We start from the raw sequence: 25,079 nt of genomic DNA, 5'->3' as shown, positions 1-25,079 counted from the left end.
TTTGTGCTCTAAAAAGGCAAATTTCATAATTATGTTCCGTGGAGGGCTTGCTGGATTTGGCCTCAGACATAAGGCTCTGTGAGCCCTTTCAATTGAAGAGTCTGACAAGTCCAGTGTTGGATCCAAGTGTTTAAACAGTTGGAGGAGGTATGAAGTCATGTTTTCTTGTGTGATATCCTCGGGAACTCCTCTGACTCTCAAGTTGCTGTGCCTATTTCTGTTATTAAGATCTTCGGCTTTCAGCTGTAGTTCTTGAATGGCGAGATTTGAAGTGGAAGTGGTGAGTGTTGAATATTGTTGCTAACTTCTGTTTCCAGATGTTCCTGGCCCTCCTCCAAACATTCAATTCTGGAGCCTAGTTCGTTGATGTCCCTCCTAACAGAGGATATTTCAGATTTTATGAAGATTTTTAAAACAGCGATATCTGACTTGGATGAGAGAGCAGAGATTGTGTTTTGTATTTGGGACAGCTGGTCAAGGGAAGATTGAGGGCTTGATGTATAACTGCTGCCATTATGGCTGATGATTTGGTGCCTTCTCATAATGGTTGTGATTCCAGCTCTTGTGAGTAAAAAAGAGCTTACTGAGGGTGTGTTTAGTGCTGTCCTGTTTTTACACGTTCTGTTTGATTTTCTTGCTGCCATATGCAAGAGAGGGGCAAGTGTATGGTACTTGCTATAGCTCTAATATGTCTGTTTTAATGTCCCTATTTGATGCTCCTGAAAGCTGTATGTAACCTGCTCAATGGTAGCCATCTGGGAACCCTGAAAGGTGGTATCTCTCTGGGAGAGGAGTTTGTCTACAGGGCTGTCACAATCACTAGGGTAGCCATCCTCATGAGCTATTTTCATTCAGTGTTAAAAACACTACAATTCTAGAGTGGCTCACTGTCCCCATAGGAGTTAAAGCGTGCTTCGATTAGATAGTAGGGGAGATCAAGTTTCCTGAGGGACAATGATCAAGTGTGCTAGGCTAAAGGTAGTATTGATTATAGTGCGCTCATATTTTAGCCCTTCCTTTAGCATTGGTATGGGAATATGGAGTGCTAACATGCAGCTGCGCAATCTGTTAATCAATACATGGCTTGTGTACATATGGGGCCTTGATGATGTGCATTGCGGTTCTCACCCTGGGCATTTGTTATGCCCTGTGTGCTGGTCCCACTCCCTGTCTGGGTTAGTTCTGATGCAACGTGATGGCAAACATCTGTGCTTTTGTTCCTTTGTATGGGGTCTATGTCTGCGTGGGGTCCCACTGGTATCAGTGACGATTCTCACCTTAGATGATTGACGCCTTCAGCAAGCATTCTCACTTCTGGTCTGGGTAAGTTGACGGGTAGCGTGGCAGTGAGGTGTTGCAGGCCTGATTTCAAGATGGCAACCGGACTTCGTTTAGTTGAGCAGCTATTTTGCAATATCCATTAAAAGGAGCAGCTGTAAGCCCTGCTAGTTCTCTTGTCAGCTATCTCTGGTGCTGGATGGTTTGCTTTGCTGGTGAGTCCACTTTTTCAGGGTGCAGTTAGAAGCCATAGAGACAAAAAAAGGCTACGGAGCTTCACTACAGTGCAGCCATTACCCTGCATGGCTACGCTCCACCTCCGTACATTTTCTTTTCTTTACTTGGTCCTAAACAACCATTTGTATTATTATTATTTTTTAAAGGATTAGCCTAGTCAAAATTAAACTCATGATTCAGATAGAACAGCAATGTTAAACAACTTTCTAATTTACTCCTATTATACATGTTTCTTGGTATCTCTATTTGAATGTAAACTTGGGAGCTGACTAATTTTTGGTTCAGCACCAAGGTAGTGCTTGCTGATTGGTGGCTACAATTAGACACCCGTCAGAAAGTGCTACCAAGCTGCTGAACCAAAAATTGGCTGGCTCCTATGTTTACATTCTTGCTTTTTCAAATAAAGATAAAAAGAGAACAAATAATAAATGATAATAGGAGTCAATTAGATTGTTGCTTAAAATTTCTGCTCTATCTCAATCATGAAAGTTTCATTTTGACTAGACTATTCCTTTAAGTATTATTCTTGTCATAACAATTTCCTGTATCTTTATCTAATTATCTCTGTTGCTAGATTAACAAATACCTGAGAAAGGCACAATTTACGACAGCATCACATGAGGATATTTCCTTCACTGATTATGGAGATGTACCAGGACATTATGATATTATAAACTGGATCCCATCAGACATCCCAGGAAAACTAGATCCTAATAAAGTTGGAAGCTTTAACTCCTTAGCTCCTAAGGGAAAGCAGTTTATTGTCAATGACAGTGCGATCATTTGGAGCCCTAAATTAAAAACAGTAAGTTACTGTGCACTTATAAAGACATTGTACCCATCTTTTTTCTCTCTTATTATTGTTTTTTTCTTTAATGTTGTTTAATTCGATATGAATCTAATACAGAACAGCAATGGCTAAAAAAGATTAATCTGTTACTTTTGTATTGGAAAGATAATTGAATTTATACATTTTTATACAGGTAGACAGGCCGAGACTGGCAATGGAGCACACCTGGCAAATTCCTGGTGGCCAGTCGGTTAATTTAGCCACGCCCACCACAGTCAGTGTAATGATCTCAAGTAGCAGACAGTCGCAGAGGCACTGTATGGGGGCTTAGCTGAGCTAGTTCATGTCAGGCCACTTTTTATTAAAGGAATGGTAGCACTGCATATTTGGCAGAGCTTTCCACTTTGAGGGACTACCACGGCAGTATATTGCCGTGGTACAGAATGAAGAAACATCCGCTTCATCTGCACTACACTGTCCAAAGGGTTCCGCCCCCAACTTCTCCCTCACTGCTTTCTCACCTTGTCAGGTCTCACCTCAGTAAAAATGTGAGGACCAAACAGTCCTTCTTTTTCCCTTTTATTGAGAGTTATTTAGGACCAATGCTTGTAGTATACCAAGAAGGGTAGGGATTTGCAGTGTGCACACATACATCCTCCCCCAAAGAGCAGCAGCAAGTGCAGGACGAGTGGGAACTTCCTCCTATCAGAGAAGGTAATGTGCATCACATGATTGCAGTCACTGAGTAAGGTTTCCCTAAAACTGAATTCTGATGCTAAGGTAAAGTTTCCTGTAATGCTGGAGGACATTTCTGCATGATTTATACAGGGTGTGGGGGTACAAAGCTGTAAATAATCTGTAGGTGCTGATGTTTTTTTATTTGTCTGTCACTCTGTCTCAGCTGTCACAAAGGTGCTGCCCAGCTAGTTTTTCTCTGTCTGCCAAATAAAACATGTTTTCCTGCAACTAAACGGCTGCCCCTCTCACTCTTTACCTCCCCCTGTCTGTTGGTTGCCCTGAATGACCTCTAACCCAGTAAAGTCTTCTCTTTATCTGTGGATGAACACTTAAAGACTACATTCAAATTCATAACTTTGATTTATTACATGGCCATAGCAATCCCTCAGGTTTCTCCATTACAGGTCTGTGACAGAGAACTATTCTGCTCACATGCTTTGTATTTTTATTTATTTTTGTATTAGAATTCTAGGCACTTTTTCCATGTCTCATGTACTAATATAAAATAAATCTGTAAGATGCTATTTAAATTAGCCCTTTGTGCATATATCTGTATGCTGTATAGTTTGTGTGTTTCATGTATATGTGTATGCTGTGTGTATATACACTTATTTCAGTATCCTGTGTATGTAGGTGTATATATATATATATATATATATATATATATATATATATATATATATATATATATATATATATATATATATATATATATATATATATGTGTGTATGCTGTGTGTATGTACACTTATTTTTGTATCCTGTGTATGTATGTGAATATATGTATATGTGTATGCTGTGTGTATGTAAACTTATTTCTGTATCCTGTGTATGTATGTGTATATATGTATATGTGTATGCTGTGTGTATGTAAACGTATTTCTGTACCCTGTGTATGTATGTTTATATATGTATATGTGTATGCTGTGTGTATATACACTTATTTATGTATCCTGTGTATGTGTGTGTATATATGTATATGTGTATGCTGTGTGTATATACACTTATTTATGTATCCTGTGTATGTGTGTGTATATATGTATATCTGTATGCTGTGTGTATATACACTAATTTATGTATCCTGTGTATGTGTGTGTATATATGTATATATGTATGCTGTGTGTATGTACACTTATTTCTGTATCCTGTGTATGTGTATATATGTATATCTGTATGCATTGTGTATATACACTTATTTCAGTATCCTGTGTATGTATGTGTATATATGTATATGTGTATGCTGTGTGTATATACACATATTTCTGTATCCTGTGTATGTATGTGTATATATGTATATGTGTATGCTGTGCGTATATTCACTTATTTCTGTATCCTGTGTATGTATGTGTATATATGTATATGTGTATGCTGTGTGTATGTACACTTATTTCTGTATCCTGTGTATGTATCTGTATATATGTATATGTGTATGCTGTGTGTATGTACACTTATTTCTGTATCCTGTGTATGTATGTGTATTAGTGATGTCGCAAATTGTTCGCCGGCGAATAGTTCCCGGCTAATATAGCTTGTTCGCGTTTGCAACGGCGGGCGAACATATGCGATGTTCAATCTGCCCCCTATTCATCATCATTGCGTAAACTTTGACCCTGTATCTCACAGTCTGCAGAAACATTCCAGCCAATCAGCAGCAGACCCTCCCTCCCAGACCATCCCAGCTCCTGGACAGCAGCCATTTTAGATTTATTCGGAAGCTGCATTCTTAGTGAGAGGAGGGACAGTGTAGCTGCTGCTGATTTAATAGGGAAATTGATAGCTAGGCTAGTGTATTCAGTGTCCACTACAGTCCTGAAGGACTCATCTGATCTCTGCTGTAAGGACAGCACCCCAAAAAGCCCTTTTTAGGGCTAGAACATCAGTCTGTTTTTTTTTTTCCTGTGTAATCTAATTGCAGTTGCCTGCCTGCCAAGCAACTTGCCCAGTGCCACCACTCATATCTGGTGTAACAGTAGTGTAAATTAAAAAAAAAAAAAACTTTTTTGACTGTGAAACATCAGTCTGCTAGTGTAATCTAATTGCAGTTGCCTGCCAGTGTGTGTGCCAGGCTCACAGCGTATACTGTACCCACTTGCCCAGTGCCACCACTCATATCTGGTGTAACAGTAGTGTAAATTTAAAAAAAAAAAAACTTTTTTGACTGTGAAACATCAGTCTGCTTGTGTAATCTAATTGCAGTTGCCTGCCTGCCAGCGTGTGTGCCAGACCCACTTGCCCAGTGCCACCACTCATATCTGGTGTAACAGTAGTGTAAATTTAAAAAAAAAAAAAAACGTTTTTGACTGTGAAACATCAGTCTGCTAGTGTAATCTAATTGCAGTTGACTGCCTGCCAGCGTGTGGGCCAGGCTCACAGCGTATACTGTGCCCACTTGCCCAGTGCCACCACTCATATCTGGTGTAACAGTAGTGTAAATTTAAAAAAAACAAAACTTTTTTGACTGTGAAACATCAGTCTGCTTGTGTAATCTAATTGCAGTTGCCTGTCTGCCAGTGTGTGTGCCAGACTCACAGCATATACTGTAGTATAATAGTAGTGTAAGTGTACATTTAAAAAAAAAAAAAACTTTTTGGACTGTGAAACATCAGTCTGCTTTTTTGTGTCAGGCTCACAGCGTATACTGTGCCAACTTGCCCAGTGGCACCACTCATATCTTGTTTAATAGTAGTGTAAGTGTACATTTAAAAAAAAAAAAAAAAAAACTTTTTGGACTGTGAAACATCAGTCTGCTTTTTTGTGTCAGGTTCACAGCGTATACTGTGCCCACTTGCACAGTGGCACCACTCATATCTTGTTTAAAAGTAGTGTAAGTGTACATTTAAAAAAAAAAAAAAACTTTTTGGACTGTGAAACATCAGTCTGCTTTTTTGTGTCAGGCTCACAGCGTATACTGTGCCAACTTGCCCAGTGGCACCACTCATATCTTGTTTAATAGTAGTGTAAGTGTACATTTAAAAAAAAATGACAGGCAGAGGCAGGCCACCCCACAGGTGCCGTCGTGGTCGTGGTGCTGTGATTCCCTTTGGCCCTAGAATAATGCCCAGTATTCAAAGGCCACGTACCTTGAACTCGAACAGTTCTGAGGACATAGTTTTCTGGCTAACACAGGACACCCAATCTTCTACAGCTTCCACTCGGAACCTTGACGCACCATCCTCCTCCAGCTTAGCTTTGGGCACCTCTCAAGTTACCACTCGCCCGCCTACCGCCACCACCAACACTAGCACCACAGCCACTTTACTTGATCTGTCAGAGGAGTTATTTACACATAAGTTGGAAGAAATGAGTGATGCGCAACCATCAATGACAGAGGATGTAGATAACAGTGATATGTCTCAGTCAGGCAGCATTACAGACATGGACGTATGGTGTGATGATGATGATGTTGTACCCGCTGCTGCTTCCTTTGTTGACTTGTCAGATACAAGTGAAGCGGTTGAATGATGATGATGCGTCCGTGGATGTCACGTGGGTGCCCGCTAGAAGAGAAGAAGAACAGGGGGAAAGTTCAGATGGGGAGACAGAGAGGAGGAGGAAGAGACGAGTTGGAAGCAGGGGGAGGTTGTCGCAAGGAGCTAGTGGCACAGTCAGACAGCATACATCGGCACCCGGGGTCAGCCAGACAGCACGCCAATCAATGCATGCTGTTGCCACCACCAGAATGCCGTCATTGCAAAGCTCAGCAGTGTGGCATTTTTTTTGTGTGTTTGCCTCTGACAACAGCGATGCCATTTGCAACTGGTGCCAAAAGAAACTGAGTCGTGGGAAGTCCAACACCCACCTAGGTACAACTGCTTTGCGAAGGCACATGGTCGCACATCACAAACACCTATGGGATCAACACATGAGTACAAGCAGCACACATACTCTCAGCCGCCATCCTTCTCTTGGTCCAGCATCTTCAGCCACGTCAACCACTGCTGTCCTCCTTGCCCCCTCTCAACTATCCGCCACTCCGTCTCTCACCTTGAGCAGTTCCTGCTCATCAGCCCACAGTCAGGTGTCTGTCAAGGACATGTTTGAGCGTAAGAAGCCAATGTCACAAAGTCACCCCCTTATCCGGCGTCTGACAGCTAGCTTGTCTGAACTCTTAGCCCACCAGCTTTTACCATACAAGCTGGTGGAGTCTAAAGCGTTCCAAAAATGTGTAGCTATTGGGACACCACAGTGGAAGGTACCCGGCCAAAATTTCTTTGCACAAAAGGCAATCCCCAACCTGTACTCGATTGTGTGAAAGGAAGTAATGGCATGTCTGACACACAGGCCTAGATTTGGAGTTTGGCGGTAAAAGGGCTGTTAACGCTCCGCGGGCTTTTTTCTGGCCGCACCATAAAATTAACTCTGGTATCGAGAGTTCAAACAAATGCTGCGTTAGGCTCCAAAAAAGGAGCGTAGAGCATTTTTACCGCAAATGCAACTCTCGATACCAGCGGTGCTTACGGACGCGGCCAGCCTCAAAAACGTGCTCGTGCACGATTCCCCCATAGGAAACAATGGGACTGTTTGAGCTGAAAAAAAACCTAACACCTGCAAAAAAGCAGCGTTCAGCTCCTAACGCAGCCCCATTGTTTCCTATGGGGAAACACTTCCTACGTCTGCACCTAACACTCTAACATGTACCCCGAGTCTAAACACCCCTAGCCTTACACTTATTAACCCCTAATCTGCCGCCCCCGCTATCGCTGACACCTGCATATTTTTTTTAACCCCTAATCTGCCGCTCCGTAAACCGCCGCAACCTACGTTATCCCTATGTACCCCTAATCTGCTGCCCTAACATCGCCGACCCCTAGATTATATTTATTAACCCCTAATCTGCCCCCCACAACGTCGCCGACACCTGACTACACTTATTAACCCCTAATCTGCCGAGCGGACCTGAGCGCTACTATAATAAAGTTATTAACCCCTAATCCGCCTCACTAACCCTATCATAAATAGTATTAACCCCTAATCTGCCCTCCCTAACATCGCCGACACCTACCTTCAATTATTAACCCCTAATCTTCCGAACTCACCGCTATTCTAATAAATGTATTAACCCCTAACGCTAAGTCTAACCCTAACACTAACACCCCCATAACATAAATATAATTTACATCTAACGAAATTAATTAACTCTTATTAAATAAATGATTCCTATTTAAAGCTAAATACTTACCTGTAAAATAAATCCTAATATAGCTACAATATAAATTATAATTACATTGTAGCTATTTTAGGATTAATATTTATTTTACAGGCAACTTTGTAATTATTTTAACTAGGTACAATAGCTATTAAATAGTTAAGAACTATTTAATAGCTACCTAGTTAAAATAATAACAAATTTACCTGTAAAATAAATCCTAACCTAAGATATAATTAAACCTAACACTACCCTATCAATAAAATAATTAAATAAACTACCTACAATTACCCTAACACTACACTATCAATAAATTAATTAAACACAATTGCTACAAATAAATACAATTAAATAAACTAGCTAAAGTACAAAAAATAAAAAAGAACTAAGTTACAAAAAATAAAAAAATATTTACAAACATAAGAAAAATATTACAACAATTTTAAACTAATTACACCTACTCTAAGCCCCCTAAGAAAGTAACAAAGACCCCCAAAATAAAAAATTCCCTACCCTATTCTAAATTAAAAAAGTTACAAGCTCTTTTACCTTACCAGCCCTGAACAGGGCCCTTTGCGGGGCATGCCCCAAGAAGTTCAGCTCTTTTGCCTGTAAAAGAATAAATACAATACCCCCCCCCCCCCAACATTACAACCAACCACCCACATACCCCTAATCTAACCCAAACCCCCCTTAAATAAACCTAACACTAAGCCCCTGAAGATCTTCCTACCTTGTCTTCACCATACCAGGTTCACCGATCCGTCCTGGCTCCAACATCTTCATCCAACCCAGGCGGGGGTTGGCGATCCATCATCCGGTGCTGAAGAGGTCCAGAAGAGGCTCCAAATTCTTCCTCCTATCCGGCAAGAAGAGGACATCCGGACCGGCAAACATCTTCTCCAAGCGGCATCTTCGATCTTCTTCCATCCGGTGCGGAGCGGGTCAATCTTGAAGCAGGCGACGCGGATCCATCCTCTTCTTCCGTTGTCTCCCGACGAATGACGGTTCCTTTAAGGGACGTCATCCAAGATGGCGTCCCTCGAATTCCGATTGGCTGATAGGATTCTATCAGCCAATCGGAATTAAGGTAGGAATTTTCTGATTGGCTGATGGAATCAGCCAATCAGAATCAAGTTCAATCCGATTGGCTGATCCAATCAGCCAATCAGATTGAGCTCGCATTCTATTGGCTGTTCCGATCAGCCAATAGAATGCGAGCTCAATCTGATTGGCTGATTGGATCAGCCAATCGGATTGAAATTGATTCTGCCAATCAGAAAATTCCTACCTTAATTCCGATTGGCTGATAGAATCCTATCAGCCAATCGGAATTCGAGGGACGCCATCTTGGATGACGTCCCTTAAAGGAACCGTCATTCGTCGGGAGACAACGGAAGAAGAGGATGGATCCGCGTCGCCTGCTTCAAGATGGACCTGCTCCGCACCGGATGGAAGAAGATCGAAGATGCCGCTTGGAGAATATGTTTGCCGGTCCGGATGTCCTCTTCTTGCCGGATAGGAGGAAGACTTTGGAGCCTCTTCTGGACCTCTTCAGCACCGGATGATGGATCGCCAACCCCCGCTTGGGTTGGATGAAGATGTTGGAGCCAGGACGGATCAGTGAACCTGGTATGGTGAAGACAAGGTAGGAAGATCTTCAGGGGGGTAGTGTTAGGTTTATTTAAGGGGGGTTTGGGTTAGATTAGGGGTATGTGGGTGGTGGGTTGTAATGTTGGGGGGGGTATTGTATTTATTCTTTTACAGGCAAAAGAGCTGAAATTCTTGGGGCATGCCCCGCAAAGGGCCCTGTTCAGGGCTGGTAAGGTAAAAGAGCTTGTAACTTTTTTAATTTAGAATAGGGTAGGGAATTTTTTATTTTGGGGGGCTTTGTTATTTTATTAGGGGGCTTAGAGTAGGTGTAATTAGTTTAAAATTGTTGTAATATTTTTCTTATGTTTGTAAATATTTTTTTATTTTTTGTAACTTAGTTCTTTTTTATTTTTTGTACTTTAGCTAGTTTATTTAATTGTATTTATTTGTAGCAATTGTGTTTAATTAATTTATTGATAGTGTAGTGTTAAGTTTAATTGTAGGTAATTGTAGGTAGTTTATTTAATTATTTTATTGATAGGGTAGTGTTAGGTTTAATTATATCTTAGGTTAGGATTTATTTTACAGGTAAATTTGTTATTATTTTAACTAGGTAGCTATTAAATAGTTCTTAACTATTTAATAGCTATTGTACCTAGTTAAAATAAATACCAAGTTGCCTGTAAAATAAATATTAATCCTAAAATAGCTATAATATAATTATAATTTATATTGTAGCTATATTAGGATTTATTTTACAGGTAAGTATTTAGCTTTAAATAGGAATCATTTATTTAATAAGAGTTAATTAATTTCGTTAGATGTAAATTATATTTAAGTTAGGGGGGTGTTAGTGTTAGGGTTAGACTTAGCTTTAGGGGTTAATCAATTTATTAGAATAGCGGTGAGCTCCGGTCGTCAGATTAGGGGTTAATAATTGAAGGTAGGTGTCGGCGATGTTAGGGAGGGCAGATTAGGGGTTAATACTATTTATTATAGGGTTAGTGAGGCGGGTTAGGGGTTAATAACTTTATTATAGTAGCGCTCAGGTCCGCTCGGCAGATTAGGGGTTAATAAGTGTAGGCAGGTGTCGGCGACGTTGAGGGGGGCAGATTAGGGGTTAATAAATATAATATAGGGGTCGGCGGTGTTAGGGGTAGCAGATTAGGGGTACATAGGGATAACGTAGGTGGCGGCGCTTTGCGGTCGGAAGATTAGGGGTTAATTATTTTAAGTAGCTGGCGGCGACGTTGTGGGGGGCAGGTTAGGGGTTAATAAATGTAATACAGGGGTCGGCGGGGTTAGGGGCAGCAGATTAGGGGTACATAAGTATAACGTAGGTGGCGGTCGGCAGATTAGGGGTTAAAAATTTTAATCGAGTGGCGGCGATGTGGGGGGAGCTCGGTTTAGGGGTACATAGGTAGTTTATGGGTGTTAGTGTACTTTAGGGTACAGTAGTTAAGAGCTTTATGAACCGGCGTTAGCCAGAAAGCTCTTAACTCCTGCTATTTTCAGGCGGCTGGAATTTTGTCGTTAGCGCTCTAACGCTCACTTCAGAAACGACTCTAAATACCGGCGTTAGAAAGATCCCATTGAAAAGATAGGATACGCAAATGGCGTAGGGGGATCTGCGGTATGGAAAAGTCGCGGCTGAAAAGTGAGCGTTAGACCCTTTAATCACTGACTCCAAATACCAGCGGGCGGCCAAAACCAGCGTTAGGAGCCTCTAACGCTGGTTTTGACGGCTACCGCCGAACTCCAAATCTAGGCCACAGTGTCCATCTGACCACTGATATCTGGTCTGCAAAGCATGGTCAGGGCAGGTATATCACCTACACTGCGCATTGGGTAAACCTGCTGACGGCTGGCAAGCATGGAATGCGTGGCTCTGCAGAGGAGTTGGTGACACAGCCATGACTTGCAGGCAGGCCTGCTGCCACCTCCTCTACTCCTCCAACTCCATCCTCTTCTATAACCTCCTCGGCTGAGTCCTCTTCTGCTGCTGCATCTTGCTCCACATCAACGGCACCCCCCCAGCTCCCCAGGTACTATTCCACATCCCAGATATGGTAGTGTCACGCTGTCTTGGGGTTGACTTGGCTGAAAGCAGAGTGTCACACCGGACCAGCACTCCTGTCCGCCCTGAAAGCACAGGTGGATCAGTGGCTGACTCCGCACCAACTGGAGATCGGCAACGTGATTTCTGACAACGGAAGTAATTTGGTGGCGGCATTGAAATTGGGCAAGTTGACACATGTGCCGTGCATGGCACATGTGTGTAATCTGATCGTACAATGCTTTGTGCATAAGTACCCAGGCTTACAGGACGTCCTGAAGCAAGCCAGGAAGGTGTGTGGCCATTTGAGGTGTTCCTACATGGCCATGGCGCACTTTCCAGATATCCAGCGGCAAAACAACATGCCAGTGAGGCGCTTGATTTGCGACAGCCCAACACGTTGGAATTCAACACTCCTAATGTTCGACCGTCTGATCCAACAAGAAAAAGCTGTTAACGAGTATTTTTATGAACGGGGTGCTAGTACAGCCTCTGTGGAGCTGGGAAGTTTTTTTGCCACGTTACTGGATGCTCATGCGCAATGCCTGTAGGCTCATGCGTCCTTTTGAGGAGGTGATAAACCTAGTCAGTCGCACTGAAGGCACCATCAGCGACATCATACCTTTTTTTTTTCTTCCTGGAGCGTGCCCTGCGAAGAGTGCTGGATCAGGCCGTAGATGAGCATGAAGAGGAAGAGTTGTTTTCACCATCACCACCAGAACCATCCTTATCAGCATTGCTTGCTGGACCAGTGGCAACGCTGGAAGAGGATTGTGAGGAAGAGGAGTCAGAGGAGGAATGTGGCTTTGAGGAGGAGGAGGAAGACCAACCACAACAGGCATCCCAGGGTGCTCGTTGTCACCTATCTGGTACCCGTGGTGTTGTACTTGGCTGGGGGGAAGAAGATACCTTCATTGAAATCACTGAGGACGAGGAACGGGACATGAGTAGCTCGGCATCCAACCTTGTGCAAATGGGGTCTTTCATGCTGTTGTGCCTGTTGAGGGACCCTCATATAAAAAAGCTGAAGGAGAATGACCTGTACTGGGTGTCCACGCTACTAGACCCCCGGTATAAGCATAAAGTGCCTGAAATGTTACCGAATTACCGCAAGTCGGAAAGGATACAGCAGTTCCAAAATAAATTAAAAAGTATGCTTTACACAGCGTATAAGGGTGATGTCACAGCACAACGGGAATCTAACAGGGGAAGAGGTGAAAGTAATCCTCCGACTCCCACGACCACGCCGGCAAGGACAGGACGCTTTACAGACATGTTTTTGATGGAGGACATGCAGAGCTTTTTAAGTCCTATGCATCGCCACAGCCCTTCGGGGTCCACCCTCAGAGAACGACTCGACCGACAGGTAGCAGACTACCTCGCCTTAACTGCAGATATCGACACTCTGAGGAGCGATGAACCCCTTGACTACTGGGTGTGCAGGCTTGACCAGTGGCCTGAGCTATCCCAATTTGTGATAGAACTTCTGGCCTGCCCCGCTTCAAGTGCCCTGTCAGAAAGGACCTTCAGTGCAGCAGGAGGTATTGTCACTGAGAAGAGAAGTCGCCTAGGTCAAAAAGTCTAGATTACCTCACCTTTATTAAGATGAATGAGGGATGGATCCCGAAGGCACTGACATTGGGCGATACATTCGAGTAAAAAAGGCCTGATGATATGAGCTGCCTTGGGCTAAAAATGGTCCACACGCTGCTGTATTTTATCTTCGAATGCCGGATGACTTGCGTGACTTATCCGCCACCAACTAGGGTTCAAGCCACAATGTTTTAGGGCACTTTCTGCCTGGGAAACAAACATCAAATTTACTGGCCGCTGCTACAGCAGCGGCTGCAACAATACCTAATTTTTCAGGCATGTGTACATGCCAAATTTTTCTGGCCTCTGGTGCTGCACTGTGGCTTCAAAACCAAACCAAAAAAAATGCACGTAACAGGGATTAAACTGATCGGAATAGTACTACTTAACACACCACTCCTATCTGGTGGAACATTAGATTGCACGCGCAGTGCCCCAAATTTGAAGTAGGAGGACCGACCAAGCATCTTTTTCCATCTCCCTGTTCCTAAAATCCAGGCCATATACACGTCCCCTGATAGGGGACGTGACAGGGATTAAACTGATCAGAATAGTACTACTTAAAACACCACTCCTATCTGGTGGCACAGTAGATTGCACGCTCAGTGCCCCAAATTTGAAGTTGGAGGACCGACCAAGCATCTTTTTCCATCTCCCGGTTCCTAAAATCGATGCCATATACACGTCCCCTGATAGGGGACGTAACAGGGATTAAACTGATCAGAATAGTACTACTTAACACACCACTCCTATCTGGTGGCACAGTAGATTGCACGCGCAGTGCCCCAAATTTGAAGTAGGAGGACCGACCAAGCATCTTTTTCCATCTCCCGGTTCCTAAAATCCAGGCCATATACACGTCCCCTGATAGGGGACGTAACAGGGATTAAACTGATCAGAATAGTACTACTTAACACACCACTCATATCTGGTGGCACAGTAGATTGCACGCGCAGTGCCCCAAATTTGAAGTAGGAGGACCGACCAAGCATCTTTTTCCATCTCCCGGTTCCTAAAATCCATTCCATACACATGTCCCCTGATAGGGGACGTAACAGGGATTAAACTGATAGGAATAGTACTACTTAACACACCTTATAATAACGCAGAGAGAGGCAATGCAGAGAGAGAAGTCTGAAGAAGAGGAGTCAGAGGAGGAATGTGGCTTTGAGGAGGTGGAAGACCAAACACAGCAGACGTCCCAGGGGGCTTGTTGTCACCTTTCGGGGACCCTTGGTGTTGTACGTGGCTGGGTGGAGGAAGAGACCTTCAATGACATCAGTGAGGACAAGGAACGGGACATGGCTAGCTTGGTATCCAACCTTGTGCAAATGTGGAGTTTGCAGTTGTGCAAATGGACTGTTTGCGGTTGTTTGCGGTGCGTTAAAGGGACAGTCTAGGCCAAAATAAACTTTGATGATTCAGATAGAGCATGTAATTTTAAACAATTTTCCAATTTACTTTTATCACCAATTTTGCTTTGTTCTCTTGGTATTCTTAGTTGAAAGCTTAACCTAGGAGGTTCATATGCTAATTTCTTAGACCTTGAAGCCCAATTCTTTCAGATTGCATTTTAACAGTTTTTCACCACTAGAGGGTGTTAGTTCACGTATTTCATATAGATAACACTGTGCTCGTGCACGAGAAGTTATCTGGGAGCAGGCACTGATTGGCTAGACTGCAAGTCAGTCAAAAGAACTGAAAATAGGGGCAGTTTGCAGAGGCTTAGATACAAGATAATCACAGAGGTTAAAAGTATATTATTATAAATGTGTTAGTTATGCAAAACTGGGAAATGGGTAATAAAGGGATTATCTATCTTTTAAAACAATAAAAATACTGGTGCAGACTGTCCCTTTAAACGGGGAGTTTGGTCTGTCACTGTGAAGCGGGCGTAAACCTTACACTACCTGATCGATACAACACTATACCTGATGTTTTAAAGCACGTTATTCCAAACAATTTAGGAATGTTAGGTGATTTATGCCCTTTATGGCTTAAAAACAGACTCTGCATCAACTATGTAATTTTCCATGGGAGTTTTGCCATGGATACCCCTCCGGCATGCCACAGTCCAGGTGTTAGTACCCTTGAAACAACTTTTCCATCACCATTGTGGCCAGAAAGAGTCCCTGTGGGTTTTAAAATTCGCCTGCCTATTGAAGTCAATGGCGGTTCACCCGGTTCGCCCGTTCGTGAACAGTTGCGGAAGTTTTAGGTTTGCAACATCACTAATGTGTATATATCTATATATTATTATAAAAAGTAATTATGTGCGTGGTAGGTGAGAGTGACCTCTCAACCAGCTATAGAAATGTTAATATAATTGCCTATTTTGGTATGGCAAGTGATAATTAAAAAACGAGTGCCCTGTAACAAATGAAATAGTTCAAAGTAACAAAGAACAATATAAAAAAAACTAGGTCATCACCTTAATTGCAAGCGAGAGTTTTGTAAAAGCTTATACCAAAATAGGCAATTGTATTAAAATTTCTATAGCTGTCTAGCAATAGACTATACAGGGGAATTTATATGGTGAGAAGTTTTTTACATCATTCTCTTCTACTATAAACGGCTCACAATACGGTGGATCAGATTCATAAACTGACACCTTTTTCTCTTCTGCAGTGTATAAATCCAACTAGGTTACTGTATCAGTATATCCACGGTTACATAACCAACAGACTACACAGGATATTTTGTTGACTAATTAGTTACATTTTAAACAAATAACTACAGGCCAATACAGCAGGTATAGCACAGTGAAGTGTATTCATTCTTTCTATGTAATATATCTATATATGTATGCTTTGTATATATACACTTAGTTCTGTATCCTGTGTATGTATGTGTATATATGTATATGTGTATGCTGTGTGTATAGACACTTATTTCTATATCCTGTGTATAAATCCAACTAGGTTACTGTATCAGTATATCCACGGTTACATAACCAACAGACTACACAGGATATTTTGTTGACTAATTAGTTACATTTTAAACAAATAACTACAGGCCAATACAGCAGGTATAGCACAGTGAAGTGTATTCATTCTTTCTATGTAATATATCTATATATGTATGCTTTGTATATATACACTTAGTTCTGTATCCTGTGTATGTATGTGTATATATGTATGCTGTGTGTATAGACACTTATTTCTATATCCTGTGTATAAATCCAACTAGGTTACTGTATCAGTATATCCACGGTTACATAACCAACAGACTACACAGGATATTTTGTTGACTAATTAGTTACATTTTAAACAAATAACTACAGGCCAATACAGCAGGTATAGCACAGTGAAGTGTATTCATTCTTTCTATGTAATATATCTATATATGTATGCTTTGTATATATACACTTAGTTCTGTATCCTGTGTATGTATGTGTATATATGTATATGTGTATGCTGTGTGTATAGACACTTATTTCTATATCCTGTGTATGTATGTTTATATATGTATATGTGTATGCTGTGTAGTTTTTGTGTATATATGTATATATGTATGCTTTGTGTATAAACACTTATTTCAGTATCCTGTGTATGTATGTGTATATATGTATATGTGTATGCTGTGTGTATATACATTTATGTCTGTATCTGATTGGCTAGACTGCAAGTCTCTTATATCTGTATCCAGTGTATTTATGTGTATATACTGTATGTATATGTGTATGTTGTGTGTATGTACCCTTATTTCTGTATCCTGTGTGTGTGTACAAGAATATATGTATGCTGTGTAGTCTGTATATATATATATATATATATATATATATATATATATATAAAGTTTCCAATTGAACTCTGCACTCACTCTGTTGTATCGTAGGTGCCCAGGGTGCATCCAATGCCACAACGTGCCTTTTTACAATATCAAAAACGAGAGCACTCACCAGGACTTAACATGTTAAAGCAATCACGGCTTTTATTATCAAAGTGACGTTTCGAGAATTCTAACCTCGTCCTCAGACTTTACAAATGTGTACATACCTTAAGCCTTTTAAACCCTCCACCGACTATCACCGCGATACCGGAAGTAAACCGGCGTCCTGTGTGCAAGACTGCGCATGTACAGAGCGTCGGCATGGCAACCGGCCGTGGCGTTCACTAAAAAGAAAATGTGAATACCAATGGTTACAACATAGAGTTACTCAATTATTCCTTTTGACTAATGCACTTAACATCATAACTGTGCGTGCTGCAAACATACTTTATACATTTCCAGACAATCTGTTCCTAAGTAACAAAAACTGGGCATTACTTTAGATTTAATTCCTAACATTATACATAAGCCATTTAACTTACTACACTGTATCGCTGTGCCAATAAATAAATTAATTATGATAACATACCATGCACATATTGTTGCAAAATAGAACAAGATCTAATGCTCCCCAAATATTAATCTTATCATTTCTAGACTCTACACATTATGCCACTGTAGAATTCTAGATAAGATAATTTTTTTTACAAATAACAGTGCCAATCCAAGTTGGTATTCAAACCATCTGGTACTAAAGTGCCCAGATTAAAAATCCACCTGGATTCACACTGTAGAAGGAGCCTATTTCTATCACCTCCCCTAATTAGGGGTGGAATGTGATCTATAATCACATATCTCAAATCTGCTACCGTATGGCCAGTAAGCGCAAAATGCCGTGCCACGGTTTGTTCAGACCCCTTGTTTTTTATGGCTATTCGAATGGCTGCACGATGATTGGCCATACGGGTGCGTAGGTCATCTATGGTCTTTCCAACATAGAATAACCCACACGGACAGTGTAATAAATACACAATGTGTGTTGTCGTGCAGGTTACTCTATGCCGGATAGTATATCTGTGATTGGTAGTAGGATGGACAAAGAATTTTGCATTAGACAAACCACTACATGTAGTGCAACCTGCACACTTATAGCATCCAGGTTTTGTTGTCTGTAACCAGTTTAATTTTTCATAACACTGTACAGGGTCCACCTTCACCAGAATGTCCCGTAGTGATCGTGATCTTCTGTATCCTATTTGAGGGTGTTTAGAACCCTTGAATTGTAGATTTTTGTCACTTTCTATGATATTCCAGTTCTTTTTTACCAATCTTTGTAGATTCCGCTTGTCTGAAGTATAAGTAGTTGTAAGGATCATCCTTCTTTCCATGTCCCCTTTCGTCACAGCTCGTAAGGCTTTCTCTTGATCCATAGAGGCAAATTTCTGGAAATGTTGGTTGATATGCTTCTCCTGGTAACCCCTCTGCAAAAATCCTGTTTTCATCTCCATCAGTTGTTGCTGGGCATTGCTTTGTTTGCTGTTATTCATCATGGCCCTCTTAAATTTAGAGATTGGTAGAGCCTTCTTTAATGACGGAGGATGACAGCTAGTAGCTTCCAACAATGAATTCCTATCTGTCTCCTTTTTATACAAAGTTGTACCCAACATGCCATCTTCCAAAAATATTTGCAGGTCGAGAAAATCCACTCCTGTGGAACTTTTGGTCATCTTGAATTGTAGATTGGGATTAATAGTATTCAGTGTCATAAACCAATCTTCTAATTCTTCCTCAGTACCTGACCATAGAATGATCAAATCATTTATGTAACGTTTGAAATATTTGATGTGTTGGTGTGCAAATAGATCAGTATCTCTCTCTTCAAATTCCGCCATATATAAATTGGCTTACAATGGGGCCATGTTCGACCCCATCGCCGTCCCCTGAAGTTGTAAAAAGAATGATTTTTCGAATTTGAAGTAGTTTCTACTGAGACAAAGTTCCAATAATTCAAGAATCAACTCTACTGGTGGTCCCACATATGGGTATCTATTCAGTTGTTTACGAACTGCCAACATCCCCTGGTCGTGTGGGATGGACGTATACAAACTAACAACATCCAATGTTGCTAGTATAATAGGTTGATTAATTCTGGGGAACAATTTAATTTCCTTAATGAGACTGATAGAGTCCAAAAGAAATGAGGGCATGTTACGAACACATGGTTGCAGGATACTGTCCAAGAATACTGCTATTGGTTGTAAAAGGGATCCTATGGAGGACTCAATTGGTCTACCCGGTGGATTAGTGGGGTGTTTATGGATCTTTGGAAGTGTATAAAATGCAGGAACCCTTGGAAACTCCACTTTCATAAAGCTCCTTTCGTGTTTATTCAGCCAACCATTCCCAAAGGCTCGATCCAAAACTTCCTCAATCTGTTTTTTAAACAGTATGGTAGGATTACAAGTTAGTTGTTTGTATGTAGCCATGTCATTCAGCTGAGAGAGTATTTCTTGCTGGTAATAGTTATAATCCATTATGACCAGTGCTCCTCCTTTATCGGCCTCCCTAAAGATCAAATCTTTGTTTGTGCTTAAATTATCCAATATCTTTTTCTCTTCTCTGGTCAATTTTTTTCTACAACCCGGTTTAACCAATGTGCACATTTTCTTAGTTTCATCCAATAGGAGTCTACTATATGTTTTGATACTGGGATTTGAGCTGGAGCAATCATAAGTACTCTTGGGTTTTAATTTTGGGATGTTAGTAATTTCCATAGTGGTATCCCTTGGTTCCATGCCAAAATGTTCTTTGAATCTTAGGTTCCGTTTGAACCTTTGCATATCAATATACATATCAAATGACTTGTAAAAAGATGTAGGGATGAAGGACAAGCCCTTGATTAATATTTTAGTCTCCAATGATGACAATTGGTATGAGCTTAGATTGATAACTATATCATTTATTACATTCTGCGTCTGGCTCTTGGTGGTCTTCCCCTTACCACCCCCTCTCCTGATGTGCGTCCGGTGCCTCCCAAGTTTTTTTATCTGGTCATGACCCCTCCATCAGTTGTTCTCTGTGGTACTTCAGTAGATATTATACCATCTGAGTCGGTACTATTGCCAGATGAATCTATTGTTGTCATATTTCTTGGCTTGTAGAATCGTGGTCTCCTAGGTCTATTTTCAAAGGCCCTCTGTCTTTCCTCTGCCGAGAGTAACCACTTATAGACCTTTTTCTCTTTGTAATCAGATTCCACTGCATCCCATTTGCGATTCTTAAAAGTTAGCAATTCTGTTTCAAAGTCCTGTACCTGTTTGGTCAATTTATCAAGCCATTTATTTTCTTGGTCTGCTTCCAGAGTTGTTTTATGTGCTTGTTCAAATTGCTGTATTTCAACATCAACCTTATCCAATAACATCCTTACTTCTTCTATAACCAAAAGCATCAGATCTAAAGCGCATTTATTTAAAATGCTGCACCACTTGATGCAAAAAGCAGGGTTATTCCTGCCGATGGTGGGAATGTTTTTCACTCTGAATCCTCTAGGGATAAAGAGTTTTCTGTTATAATCCGATAAAAAGGTTCTATGTAATGTTAAATCGATCTTTCTTTTTCTAAGCTTCAACAACTTTGCATATAAATGGGAGGGCTGTTCCTTTAAATCCTGTTAGGAACGGTGGCAAATCGAATTCTGTCTGCATCATCCTCTGTGTAGTTAAAGGTAGTAGCACCTTGTATATTATCATCAGTAGTCTTCATTTCAGTGTTGTAATTATTGGTTCTATATTGTAATCCATAGTATATAGTGTATTAAAAAACCATTAACGGTTATTAACTGAAATAGTCAGAGGTAGAGAAATCTAATAGTCCAGGGTGCAAGAGTTAAATAATAATCCACAAGTTTCCAATTGAACTCTGGACTCCCTCTGTTGTATTGTAGCTGCCCAGGGTGCATCCAATGCCACAACGTGCCTTTTTACAATATCAAAAACGAGAGCACTCACCAGGACTTAACATGTTAAAGCAATCACAGCTTTTATTATCAAAGTGACGTTTCGAGGATTCTAACCTCGTCCTCAGACTTTACAAATCTGTACATATTTTAAGCCTTTTAAACCCTACACCGACTATCAGTGCGATACCGGAATTCACCCGGCGTCCTGTGCGCAAGACTGCGCATGTACAGAGCGTCGGCATGGCAACCAGCTGCGGCGTTCACTAAAAATAAAATGTGAATACAAATGGTTATAACATAGAGTTACTCAATTATTGGATTTGTCCATCCTACTACCAATCGCAGATATACTATCCGGCATAGAGTAACCTGCACGACAACACACATTGTGTATTTATTACACTGTCCGTGTGGGTTATTCTATGTCGGAAAGACCATAGATGACCTACGCACCCGTATGGCCAATCATTGTGCAGCCATTCGACTAGCCATAAAAAACAAGGGGTCTGAACAACCCGTGGCACGTCATTTTGAGCTTACTGGCCATACGGTAGCAGATTTGAGATATGTGATTATAGATCACATTCCACCCCTAATTAGGCTCCTTCTACAGTGCGAATTCAGGTGGATTTTTAATCTGGGCACTTTAGTACCAGATGGTTTGAATACCAACTTGGATTGGCACTGTTATTTGTAAAAAAATTATCTTATCTAGAATTCTACAGTGGCATAATGTGTAGAGTCTAGAAATGATAAGATTAATATTTGGGGAGCATTAGATCTTGTTCTATTTTGCAACAATATGTGCATGGTATGTTATCATAATTAATTTCTATATTGGCACAGCGATACAGTGTAGTAAGTTAAATGGCTTATGTATAATGTTAGGAATTAACTCTAAAGTAATGCCCAGTTTTTGTTACTTAGGAACAGATTGTCTGGAAATGTATAAAGTATGTTTGCAGCACGCACAGTTATGATGTTAAGTGCATTAGTCAAAAGGAATAATTGAGTAACTCTATGTTGCAACCATTTGTATTCACATTTTATTTTTAGTGAACGCCGTGGCCGGTTGCCATGCCGACGCTCTGTACATGCGCAGTCTTGCGCACAGGACGCCGGGTGACTTCCAGTATTGCGGTGATAGTCGGTGGAGGGTTTAAATAGCTTAAGGTATGTACACATTTGTAAAGTCTGTGTAATAATATGTAATAAATCGTTTCTAATATAATGTTGAGTTCTGGATTGCTGAGTTATAATAAGCAGTTTCACAGTTCAATTGAAAAGAGCAAGTAATCACAGTTGAAAGTTGCTTGTGGTTTTGACATATAAAAAGGTTGTTTTGTGTCACAGACTTAACCACTAAAAGATGCTGTGTGGGTTAAGTTCGTGACTTACTATATGCCAAAGCTGTAAGCCCAGTGTGATAACATAGGAATATATCACACTAATGACAAGCAGGCAATATATACAGAGGATGCAGCAAAAATAGAAAAATGGTACTCACAAGAGGTAGTAGCTGCACAGTGAAGCGAGTACTCACAGACCGGAAGGTGATTCAAGTTGGTGAATGTGAAAGTCCGGTCCGGTCTGGCAGAGCAAGCAGGGTAGTGATTCAGTGGAACTGCAAATAGGCTGAACAGCAGGACAAGCTGAGAAGTGAGCACGCCGACAGCGTGTGGAAGTGAGAGGCAATCTCGTCAGCAGCTGATGACGTCAGCAGAGGTTACAGGAACTGAAGGTCTGACTGCAGCAGCAGTCTAACGAGGAGCTGACAGGTTGCAGGAAACTAGAAACAGAGCACTTGTTCTCAGGTAAGACTGCAATAAACCAGCAATAGTGTGTCTGGGCGGCAGCCTTAAATAGGGGGAAGAGCCAACTTAAAGGGACAGTAGAGGTGCTCTGTAACACCTTACACAGACCCCCCCCCCAAAGAAACCACAGCGAGGTTTCTAGGCCGAGGGCGATCTGGGTTCCTGCGGTGGAAAAGAGACAGGAGTCGAGGAGCAGTGATGTTAGTAGCAGGCTCCCATGAGTTCTCCTCATGACCGTAACCTTTCCAATGAACGAGGTAGAACAATCTGCCGGAACGGATACATGAATCAAGAATACTGTGTACTTCATATTGGACATCAGGAAGGGTACCATAGGTGGCATCACAAGCGGCAGCAGAAGGTGTATTGGAGGTACATGGTTTAACCAAGGAAACATGGAATGTGGGATGAACCTTAATATTTGAAGGAAGTTGTAAAGTGACAGTAAGTGGATTTTTTATGGAAATGATAGGGTAAGGTCCAATGAACAGTTTTCCCAATTTTCTGCTCGGGTAATGTAATTTAAGGTTTTTTGTGGATAACCACACCAATTGTCCAACCTTATAGTCTGGAAGCTTTCTATGGCGGAGGTTGTAGTACTTTCGTTGTGAGGATTGAGCCTCAAGTATATGTTCTCTGACAGATGTGAATATGCTAGAGATATCGTTAACAAGGTCGTTAACCTGAGGAGATTGTGTGTCAACTCTAGGCAGAAGGTTGAAGCGGGGATGGATACCGTAATTGATATAGAAAGGGGTGTAACCAGTGGATGAGTTAACATGGTTATTGTAAGCGAATTCGGCAAGGGGTAAGTATGGAACCCATGAATCTTGATGTTGAGAGCAGAAGCAACGTAGGTACTGCTCAATCCACTGGTTGACACGCTCGGTCTGTCCATTAGTTTGTGGGTGGAATGAGGTGCTCAATTTCTGATCCATATGTAAAACTTCGCAAAGATGTTTCCAGAATTTAGACGTGAATTGTGTCCCTCTGTCGCTCAACACAGATGTTGGTAGTCCATGAAGGCGTACGATGTCTTTAATGAATAATTCGGATGTGACTTTAGAGGTGGGTACACCTAAAACTGGGATGAAATGTTATGTAATAATATGTAATAAATCGTTTCTAATATAATGTTGAGTTCTGGATTGCTGAGTTATAATAAGCAGTTTCACAGTTCAATTGAAAAGAGCAAGTAATCACAGTTGAAAGTTGCTTGTGGTTTTGACATATAAAAGGTTGTTTTGTGTCACAGACTTAACCACTAAAAGATGCTGTGTGGGTTAAGTTCGTGACTTACTATATGCCAAAGCTGTAAGCCCAGTGTGATAACATAGGAATATATCACACTAATGACAAGCAGGCAATATATACAGAGGATGCAGCAAAAATAGAAAAATGGTACTCACAAGAGGTAGTAGCTGCACAGTGAAGCGAGTACTCACAGACCGGAAGGTGATTCAAGTTGGTGAATGTGAAAGTCCGGTCCGGTCTGGCAGAGCAAGCAGGGTAGTGATTCAGTGGAACTGCAAATAGGCTGAACAGCAGGACAAGCTGAGAAGTGAGCACGCCGACAGCGTGTGGAAGTGAGAGGCAATCTCGTCAGCAGAGGTTACAGGAACTGAAGGTCTGACTGCAGCAGCAGTCTAACGAGGAGCTGACAGGTTGCAGGAAACTAGAAACAGAGCACTTGTTCTCAGGTAAGACTGCAATAAACCAGCAATAGTGTGTCTGGGCGGCAGCCTTAAATAGGGGGAAGAGCCAACTTAAAGGGACAGTAGAGGTGCGCTGTAACACCTTACAGTCTGAGGACGAGGTTAGAATCCTCGAAACGTCACTTTGATAATAAAAGCTGTGATTGCTTTAACAAGTCCTGGTGAGTGCTCTTGTTTTTGATATTTTATATATATATATATATATATATATATATATATATATATATATATATATATATATATATATATATATATATATATATATATATATATACTGTGTGTATATACACTTATTTTGGTATCCTGTGTATGTGTGTATATATGTATATCTGTATGCTGTGTGTATATATACACTTATTTCTGCATCCTGTGTGTGTATGTGTATATATG

The 25,079-nt window shown here is 41.2% G+C and overlaps 1 protein-coding gene across 1 annotated transcript in view; it reads left to right on the top strand.

The window, feature by feature from the left end:
* Positions 1–25,079, top strand: part of LOC128652718 (vomeronasal type-2 receptor 26-like) — a 213,116-nt gene that overhangs the window by 107,762 nt on the left and 80,275 nt on the right. Inside the window, exon 4 of the mRNA XM_053705650.1 lies at positions 2,127–2,320. Within this exon, the coding sequence (XP_053561625.1) occupies positions 2,127–2,320 (194 nt within the window). The remainder of the gene's footprint in view (positions 1–2,126; positions 2,321–25,079) is intronic.

The sequence above is a fragment of the Bombina bombina genome, chromosome 3, assembly GCF_027579735.1.
Source record: "Bombina bombina isolate aBomBom1 chromosome 3, aBomBom1.pri, whole genome shotgun sequence".
In the NCBI taxonomy this organism is placed as follows: Eukaryota; Metazoa; Chordata; class Amphibia; order Anura; family Bombinatoridae; genus Bombina; species Bombina bombina.
The sequence above is the reverse complement of the archived record's forward strand: the minus strand, read 5'-3'. Positions and strand labels throughout refer to the sequence as shown.